The sequence below is a fragment of the Sprattus sprattus genome (assembly GCF_963457725.1).
Source record: "Sprattus sprattus genome assembly, chromosome: 7".
Lineage (NCBI taxonomy): Eukaryota > Metazoa > Chordata > Actinopteri > Clupeiformes > Clupeidae > Sprattus > Sprattus sprattus.
The window spans coordinates 25,187,554-25,196,943 of NC_137926.1; the positions used below are offsets into that span (position 1 = coordinate 25,187,554).

Genomic DNA, 9,390 nt, shown 5'->3' on the forward strand with positions numbered 1-9,390 from the left:
TATCACTTCTGTCACCCTTACTAACTACCATCTTCACCACTGTAACTTGCCTCACATACACATTTATGTTCTCATTAATACTAACGATTTGGGTTGTTCTGCTGAGCAGGGAATGTGTGTGTGTGTGTGTGTGTGTGTGTGTGTGGCTGTGGCTGTGGCTGAGTTAATTGGTATGTATGTGTGATTTCACAGCACTGGTGGGCACGTCTCTCACCTGTGCTGGGTTCTCAGTGGAGGCGTCTGAGCGATGGAGATGCTATGCCGGAGAAGCTGCAGCTGCTGGCAGACTGCCACTCCTGGGCCTGCAGGTCACTTTTGGTTATTTGATTTGGATTGAATAAAATACCAACAGAGTAACAGAATATTGTTCCAGGCCAGCTATGTTATTCAAGACACTGCCCACATTGGGCATACACACACACACACACACACACAGAGATATATTACTATCCTGTCATCGCTGTCCAAATGAATACCCTCTCTGACCTACACTCCCAAGCCCACTCTAACATGTTGATATAAAACTTACACTTATACTGACCTCCCATCAACCTGAGCACGTGAACACGCTCAGATACACTCACTGCACTCAGGCACAAACAGTCACGCACAAAAAGACACAAATACATACATTATCTACTATTGGCACAGCCTATATATGCTACCTCTTTACTGTTGCTGTTATTCACATAATGTAAAGGGGCCTGGTGATGTGTATTCATTGCAGGTGTGTGAGCGGGGACGCCGGTGTGGCCGCCCTCCCATCTGCTCCTGCGGTGCTCCTGGCTGCCTGTCTGCACCAGCAGTGGACCGGTGGCCCCGAGAAGCTGGCCCAGCTGCAGCAGAACCACAGGCCGGTGAGGAGTAGGCCCCTTATGTGCCTCTGCTGATGAGGCCAAAGGCTCAGAGAGGGTTTAAGTTTAGTGTTACAGAGTGGTTGCTGTCTCTAGTCGCTCTCTTTTTCTCCCGTGCGCTTATTATTGGCCTGTTCAGCGACACAAAGTGGAACACAATACAACTGTTGACCTGCACTTATGTCTGCTCCAGCTCTTGTAAGTCTTTTAATATTATATGTGTGCATTGTTTTTCAGCTGCTGGTGTTGCTGTTGTTCTTCTGCATTACTGACCTCCTGACTGCTTATCTCAATCCTCAGGTATATTTGCACCATTTATGATATGTCTTACAATTCACAAGTAATCGTAACTGCAAAAGGGACAGGAAGTCTTATGTTCAGTGCCAACACTGAGGATAATCACTACAGCATTTCAGATTATGTGTGGTACACTCAATGATTTCCCTATAAATGTAAAAGTGCAAATTTAATGTCTGCACAGGCATGTCTGTAGATTGTGAGCAAGTTTATTGGTAAAACAGTGTTCGTGTTTGAGGAGAATGGGAATTTCTTGTAAAGATATGAATGTTCAGCATGTGTTTACCAGTATGTGTAGTGGTTTAGGAAGGTCTGATGTGTTAACTGATACATTTGTGCGTGCTGCTAAGATTGTATGCCTGTTTGAAGCATGATTCCTGCTAAGCTTTCTGCATATTGATATTGACATACACATATTGACATTACATATCACTGTGTCTTGTCAATTTGCCATGTAATTAATTGTATTGAGAGGTCCTTGGTGGTTCCCAACCCAGATTGTTTAGTCTGATGTGTCACGTGTGTCTCTGGCTGTTGGCAGGGAGCAGAGAGTGTGGTGCAGGCTCAGCAGCACTGCTGTGACATCCTGCTGCTGTTGGTAGACTCTGCAGACTGGCTGCAACTGTTCCACTCACAAACCACTGGTAAGATGTGCACACACACACACACACACACACACACACACACACACACACACACACACAAACATCTACTTGTAACTGCTTATCCACACTCAAAGATAACTTGCTTCCTGAAGTCTATGGGTTTCCTATTTTCACTGTGAAATTACTTTCACCCCCCCCCCCCCCCCCCCCCCCGTGCTGCAGAGCAAAGCCAGAACCAGCATGTCACCATTATGAGCACTGAAGAGAACAACAGGTTGATGCCCCTTGCCTTCTACAGGTGAGGGACAAGATATTCTTCCATATTAATAATGTTTTTCTTATAATAATGTTATGGACAAGCCCATAGGGATGATTGACAGCTGTCACTCACCACACTTCCTTATTCTGAGATTTGAACCTGCCTCTGGCATTGCAAAACATCATACTTCCTTCCCATTCTTCTCCATTTCACTAGTAGCTCTAAACTCACATGACCCCTTATCCAACATCCATTTTTATCAGCACTCTAAATCCAGCATCCTCATGGGCACACCAGTGCATTTTATAGTTTTATCTTTAACAATGATTATAAGGGCTACAGAATATGACAACCATGTTACAAACCAAGGTCCATCTATCCTACAAGTATTGATTAGAACCTCAGATGCCTCAGTCACTGACCACTATTGATCAGTAAACCTCTAAGACATTGGATAACAAGCAACATTCAGAAAGTGTGGAAGCCTCTTATCCTCTCATCCTCTTATCACACCTCAGATGAACCAGTAAATAAATCAGTAGGTCTTACTTCCAAACATGTCTACTCATTGTGCTGTTAATCTGCAGTTACAACCCCAGCTCTTAGCTCAGGGGCTAACACATTTGCTGTGCTGTTTCCTCCAGCCTGGTGCCCTCTCTGGATGCAGCAGTACTGAACCGGGCAGTAAGATCTCCCGGGTTTCTCTACACTGCTGCTCTGAGCTACTGCAACCTGCTGCAGCTCTTCCTGGAGGGTCAAACCCCAAGACCCCAGCCAGAGAACTCGCCCCAGCAGGTAACCCCATTCTCAGAGTGCATTGTTCACCTCAGTGACGTCACTTTCTGGTCAAAATGTTGTCGAGTACCTTGTTTGCTTCAGGCAATGTATGCTTCAGGCAAATCTGCAAATATTTTATGTTGGGGCTGGGATCATTTGTACTCTGCAGTATGTGCAAATTGACTCCAAGTTCTCTTTTTTTGTGTGACCATGAGTACCTAACTCCATTGGCTAAATGTAGCTATCTTTGTGTACAACCTGCCGTAGGACCAAGTGTTCGCACAACCCCTCGATTTGTGTACTTCCTAAATCTAAAGGGAGTCAAATGAGCATACAATCATGTGCAAATGAGCACACTGATCATTCTCTCCAGGTGCCTGTATTTCAATGAGTATAGTCAAATACTCCAGACAATAACCAGGCAGTACTGCAAAACTAATTTTAATATCGGCCTTCCTGCTATAACATACACCTTAATTGTCAACCAGGTGATCCCATTTCATATAATTGCCATGGTAACTTTGTTGACAGTTCAGCTATGGCAGTAATAGGCCTAGTCAACACATGCGTGAGAATACGATGATTGGTACATGGACCATTTCCCCTACTTTCCATGCGTAGAGTTATGCACGTTTTCCCGGCAACTGAGATTGCAGTGAAAGTTTATGTGTAATTTGGATGTCATTTTTTCCTCATCTTTTCAGGTGAATGTGTCTCAGGTTTTGGCAAGGGCTCAGCAGGTGCTTCTAAAGGTCATCTCCCTGAGCTCTCCAGGCTGCCTCTCGCACACCCAAAGAACTGAGGTATACACACACACGCACCAGAACAAATGGTCCAAAAATCACAGAAACATCAGATCATGGGGTTGTTTTTTTCCTTTTTACAAACATATTTCCTCATGTACACCACTGTCAATCACCATCACTGTACAAAGGCATCGTTCACAGGTCTCTTGAATAGAACACACAACACTTGGCGTCTCATCCTCTTTCATCCAGAAAGCTGGTTCAAAGTGCTTTTGAAGTAGCTGCCTGTAGAATTGAGCTGTCAGCAATTGTAAAGTAGAATTTTACTGTCAACACTGAATGTGGTGACCTCCATGTGTTCCCCTCTAGCTGGAGACATTGTGTGGGGAGCTGGACCCAGAGGTGGCGGCCACCCTCTCCATGCAGCTGAGCCCTCCAGACCTTGGCCCCGCCTTCAGCCAAGAGCTGGACTTTTTCTGAAAATGGAAGGCTGGTGGATGTGTGGGACCACGCTCACTGAGAAACACCTGTTCATATGGCCACACTGAATCACACCTCAATGGAATACTTTTCAAGAGGCATAACGGTTCTAGTGTGGAAGGGAAATTCCTTTCTGAATGTATGACAAGAGGTTAACTGTTTAAAACATATTATGTGTTACATAATATTTTTTCTATGTATTTCTAGGTTCATTTGAATGTTGCTGCTTTTATTTATTTGACCAAATATAAAAAGCAATCCCAATGCAAGGAGTCCATCCATCTTTTTTTTTATCATGTAACAGTCTCAATCACACCTGGTGCATGTGTCCTACGCATAATAAAAACACCTTTACTCTTTCTGCTTACAACCCATAATAGCACACCCATGAAGTCCTGCTTTATAAAGGAACATCTCACTCCATAAAACAGGCATGTTTGACAGTGCGGGAAATGTTTTAGTCACGCTAACATGTAATATGTGATCAGTTTCTTACACAGCGTCTGGTGCTGAATATAGTATTCAGTTCAGGAGCAAATCATAAGAATCATCAAGGGACTGCAAGTCTCTTCATGAACATTTATATATATATATATATATGTAAAAAAAGACAACCATCATTGTTTTCGCCTGACTCTGGTCCTTATAAGTAATATTTGTTCGTCTCATGAAGACACACGTCTTCCAAACTCATTAGAGATTCTCTAGCATGTAGCTCATGTCTGGGCTTGCTAGAGTAGTCCTCTGAGTGTCCTGTGAGGCAGACCCAGGGTCCAGTCCCTGGATTTGTGTGGGTTGCGTTTCAGTGCTATGGGTCGACTGCCTGGACCTATCGAGGTCTGATGGGTGGCATGGGGCAGGAGCATCGTTACTGCTGCTTTGCGTGAGAGGGTGCACCATGGACATGTGGACGTTGAGGTTGTGGGCTTTTTCGAAACGCTTGCCGCACAGCGTGCAGGCAAACTCCAGGTCGGCCTCGGCCTTGTGCTTGGTCATGTGGTACTTGAGGGAGGCCCTCTGGCGGCACTGGAACCCACAAACCTCACACCTGTAAAGAGGAAATTGAAAAAGGGGTTGGATGGACAAACAGCACATGTCAAAGGGACAGTCTGTGTAGCGTACGCGCACACACGCACGCACACACGCCTTTGACAATGGAAAAAGATGTGCCCAAAACAGAGGTTGTTTGCTATTTAAACTAACCCACACCACTGCTTACACTTTTGCCTCTACTGCTACATTCTCTGCACTCTTCAACTTACTGCAGTGGCTTGGCTCCCGAGTGGCGCATCTGGTGTACTGATAGATGCTTCCTCTGCTTGAAGGTCTGTCCACACTGGTCACAGATGTAGTTCCTTTCCTCTGAGTAAAGGCAATAGGGAATTTATAGTGCTGGCCTCCAGCTTCAGATATGCATGGAGCAGTCTGCCATTTAGGCTCTGAGATTTATTTCTGCATTCTCAAACCAGAAGATGTCATCACTGTTAAATCCTCCAAATAATCCATTGTCATTAAACTGAAAGACATTTTCTGAGGGCTGTTTTTTTCTAAATAGACTGTAATGCGACATTGTGAGCCGTAGACTAATCCCATGCACCCTTACCTGTGTGAATGAGTTTAACGTGCCTCTGCAGGTAACGGTCGATCATGAAGACTTTGTTGCAGCCAGGATGGGGGCAAGGCCGTTCCCTCACCTCCTCGTGATGCTCCTTTATATGTTTCTGTTCACAAAGTACCCCAAACACACCATATAATGTGAATCCTCACTAGCTACTATCTAGGACTAAACATACAAAAATAAAGTTTTGAAAGAAGAGTTTACTCGGAGAATAATTCCAATCCATCACATCTGTCAGGAAACAATAGCTGCACATGTGGTAATACAGTCTTAGTATACACTTGTTTGAGACCTTCATGCCGTCAGAACCTCTGTACACTGCTGTGCAGCCTTGGTAAGGACACTTGTAGATGGTGGGTAGCTCCTCTCTGGGGAAGAACATAATCAGCTGTTACAGCACACAGCCACTTCAAGAAAACCTCCAGAAGTTCTGCTCAGTGAATTCAATCATGAGTGCTGTAGCCACCTTTCAGACTTTGGCTTTTTCTTGGGCCCCGGCTTCTTTCGTTCTTTGGGCTGTGGTGGAGGCTTCGCCGCCTTGCTTCGCTTCTTAGTTGGTGCAGCCCTGCAAGGATGCAACAAAATGAGAAAGAATCCAGCAGCATGTGGTGTGCTGGACAGGTAAATATCAAAACAATTATTCCCAGTATGGATTAGTTTGGTCTGCGTCTTCCCCTTACCGTTTGGGTGGGTATGGATCTGCCTGCTCGTCTGACGATGCACCTTTCCTTCTGTTCTCATACTCCTCGTCACTGGAGAAGTTCCTATGGGTCAGGGTCAGCAAGAACCACTTGATGATGACTATGAATAAATCTGTCCACACATCAGGGATGTACGACCTGTTAGGAGTCATTTATGTTTGCCAGTCCATGAAGGGTTAAGAGAAGGTAAGCTCACTTGTCAGAAAGGTCACAATCTGCCGTTTGTTCCATAGGTTGAGCTGCTACATGCGAGGGGATCCCCTCACTAGGGAACAGACCTGAGGACAGGTATGGAAACCTCTTAACTTACATATATCCCATCCAAATAGTGAGCTTCACACTAACACACAACTTAATTATTAGCACATTGTAAATTACAGTATCTGCAGTCTGATAAATCACATTGTATTCATCTTACAACACCACTTACCATCTGTGCTGGGTGATGAGATGTCACCTGGTTTGGAGTGCTGAGTCTGCAGAGTGGTGGCTGGGCTTGGCTGGATGGTGCGGTTGACAGTGGTGGTGTTGCTGGGCTTCCGGGTAGTCTTGGACCCGTGGCTGCCATCTCTGCTGGGCTGCTCGCCTTCCGCAGTCACATGACCAGGGTTCATCATGGATTGGGTGCAGTTGGTGTCCATCATGTAGCTGTGCCCATCTATGCAGCCCCACACTGCCTTTACCGAGCCCCAGAATTGATCTTCTAGCACCTCTTTAAGGTTTGGACAGGAGCGGCAGGCCTCAGCGTGGTGATGGGCCCAGGAAACCAGACTGTGGAGACACTTGGGGTCGGAGGTGAAAGAGGTTGCTAGGATAAAAAAGTAACAGTAACAGGTGAGTGCAAATAATGTATGCCAACTGGATATTCAGAGGGGACAAAAGTGAGGTGGAGAAAAAGTCATGAACTTACTTGATATGCATCCATCCTTAGCTGGCACACTTTCGGAACCCCTATAAGAGAACAAATGGTTTCAATTTGATGTACGAATCACGATATTCAGCTCATTTAAAAATATATATATTTATAATATAGGGCCAAAACAATAAAATCGTGTTTCCCCTGACCCTTGCGTTACTACCCATTGCGCCCATCGTCCTTACCCCTCCATGTTGCCTTCGTGGCTTGTTGGTATATGGTTTACCCTTCTACGAAAATCGGCCAGGATGCGGTGGCTCTTATAGAACTGTGCATGGCAGGTCTTGCAAATGAATGAAGACAACCGCGGGTCGCGATTCATCGGCACACCAAGGAGCCGTTGAAAGTCCGTGCAGAAAAGCACTGGCGCTTCGAGATTCTCTCGGTCCAAGAAGTCGTCCACCTCCATCGTCTCCTCAAGCTGCTTATCAAAGGCATGTCGTAGTCTCCGCTTCGAAAATTTCCCATGACAAAGCCGACAAAAAGCACTGCTAAGCCGACCGTTTCCTAAACAGAACAACGTCACACGAGTAGACATATGTAAAATGCGATGGCAACAAGTCAGTGAGTGCATTCAAATGGTGAAACCATCACATATATGGGCGGAATCACTCAAAAGGCAGCACATTACACATAACTGAAGGCTGTGACTTACGATACGATAATGAATATACACGTATCCAGTACGTGTGGTGGCCTTACCTTTTGGCATTTTTGCTTTCTTGGAGTGTTTATTCGGAGAACTGTTTTCAGCGACATATCCTTGTGCCATCGTGCTTTCATCGTCCAAGTCCCCCTGAAAACTCTTTTCACTAGCTGAGGAGGATGCAGTTTCGAAAGTTTGACATTTCTGAGGTTTCCCTCGTCGTCCAGGTCGCTTTCTTCCCACAGTTTGGTTATGCCTTGTCTGGGACGACGAATCGGAGGCACGCGTACACCTCTGTGTCCTCTTCATCATCAATTAGTTCGCTGGCGCTGTAATAAAGCGCCGAGTCAGTGCAGTTTGAGAAAAGCAGTGCCAAATTGATTGGCACAAACGTTAGCCACTATTATGAGCTAATATTACATGGACAGCTAACCTTTATCCGAATTTCCAAAAAGTAAAACAAAAATATCACTTTCTATTAACGGACGGTCCGTTTTTAATGTTTCACATGGAAATCGCTCACAACACAATTTGTGCCATATCAAATGGAACTGCAACCCGTCTACGGTCTGTAACTCCCATATTAGCCTTCCAACTGTGTTTTCAAGTGTCTAGAAGGAAATCAATTATCTGAAAATAAACACGAGGACCCGGAAGTAGTAAACACTGCCTGTTATCTTTGGTACAGCGCTCCCATCTGACTTTAGAAGAACTGCAGGTTGAGTAAAGCTGCAAAGAAGGTTAAATTCGGCAAAACACAGTTTACATCTAACCCGGTGGTCATCTCCACTCTAAGAATATGGACTCAGTTTAGATGGCATACTAACACGAGGGGAACACTTTTGATTCAGAGCCCGCTGTGTAATAATCACACGTTTTTACCAGCCAAATTAGACCAGACCTTTGCAGGGTGGCATAGGAAAGGGATCCAAAGATTTAGTGATCTTTACAAGGATGGGATATTCTCTAGCTTTAATGATTTGAGTTCCAAATATGACCTTCAACAAACTGACCTATTTCGTTACTTTCAAGCCCGCCAATTTGCTAAAAGCCATAGCTCACAATTCCCGGCTCTCCCAAAGAAGTCCTTGGTGGATTCACTTCTGGAAGTTCATTTTTGGTTGAAAGGTTTCACAGCACACTCCTACTCGTTAATTATGTCACTTAATGATGTTAAGATAGACAAGATCAAAAATGCATGGGAAAAGGAACTTGGTATTGAAATTTCAGAAGATGTATGGACTAATGCTCTAACAAGAGTGAACAACAGCACTTCCTGTGCAAGACTGGGTTTAATTCAATTCAAGGTTGTACATCGCCTACACTGGTGTAGAGCTAAAATATCCTCATTCTATCCTAAAGTAGATAAGAAATGTGTACGATGTCATGTTAATGTAGCTGACTTGACACATATGTTTTGGTCATGCCATACACTTGCAGGATACTGGTCAACTATATTTGATGTATTGTCTGAAGTTCTTGGGACGACTT

The 9,390-nt window shown here is 44.7% G+C and overlaps 2 protein-coding genes across 2 annotated transcripts in view; one reads left to right on the plus strand and one right to left on the minus strand.

Annotated features, from left to right (window-relative positions):
- Positions 1-4,044, plus strand: part of fanca (FA complementation group A) — a 19,939-nt gene extending 15,895 nt beyond the window's left edge. Inside the window, exons 35-42 of the mRNA XM_080842936.1 lie at positions 193-308; positions 728-857; positions 1,092-1,154; positions 1,693-1,795; positions 1,979-2,054; positions 2,660-2,810; positions 3,497-3,595; positions 3,908-4,044. Coding sequence (XP_080699062.1) covers positions 193-308; positions 728-857; positions 1,092-1,154; positions 1,693-1,795; positions 1,979-2,054; positions 2,660-2,810; positions 3,497-3,595; positions 3,908-4,018 — 849 coding nt within the window. The 3' untranslated portion in view covers positions 4,019-4,044. The remainder of the gene's footprint in view (positions 1-192; positions 309-727; positions 858-1,091; positions 1,155-1,692; positions 1,796-1,978; positions 2,055-2,659; positions 2,811-3,496; positions 3,596-3,907) is intronic.
- znf276 (zinc finger protein 276) lies at positions 3,832-8,480 on the minus strand. Its single transcript, XM_080842937.1, has 11 exons — positions 7,956-8,480; positions 7,439-7,760; positions 7,248-7,288; positions 6,768-7,145; positions 6,534-6,615; positions 6,317-6,400; positions 6,103-6,201; positions 5,929-6,004; positions 5,622-5,739; positions 5,281-5,380; positions 3,832-5,066 (listed from the first exon to the last, which is right to left on the minus strand). The coding sequence occupies exons 1-11, from the start codon at positions 8,209-8,211 to the stop codon at positions 4,712-4,714; spliced, it is 1,911 nt and encodes a 636-aa protein (XP_080699063.1). The 5' UTR covers positions 8,212-8,480; the 3' UTR covers positions 3,832-4,711.
- Positions 8,481-9,390: the final 910 nt, after the last annotated feature.

What these genes read in the sequence shown, in the direction of transcription:
- znf276 (XM_080842937.1), bottom strand. Translation starts at nt 8,211, where the DNA reads ATGATGAAGAGGACACAGAGGTGTACGCGTGCCTCCGATTCGTCGTCC. An exon ending in CTCATCACCCAGCACAGATG is followed by an intron (nt 6,616 to 6,767) that starts GTAAGTGGTGTT and finishes ACCTGTCCTCAG; the next exon opens with GTCTGTTCCCTAGTGAGGGG. An exon ending in TCGGGAGCCAAGCCACTGCA is followed by an intron (nt 5,067 to 5,280) that starts GTAAGTTGAAGA and finishes TCCTCTTTACAG; the next exon opens with GTGTGAGGTTTGTGGGTTCC.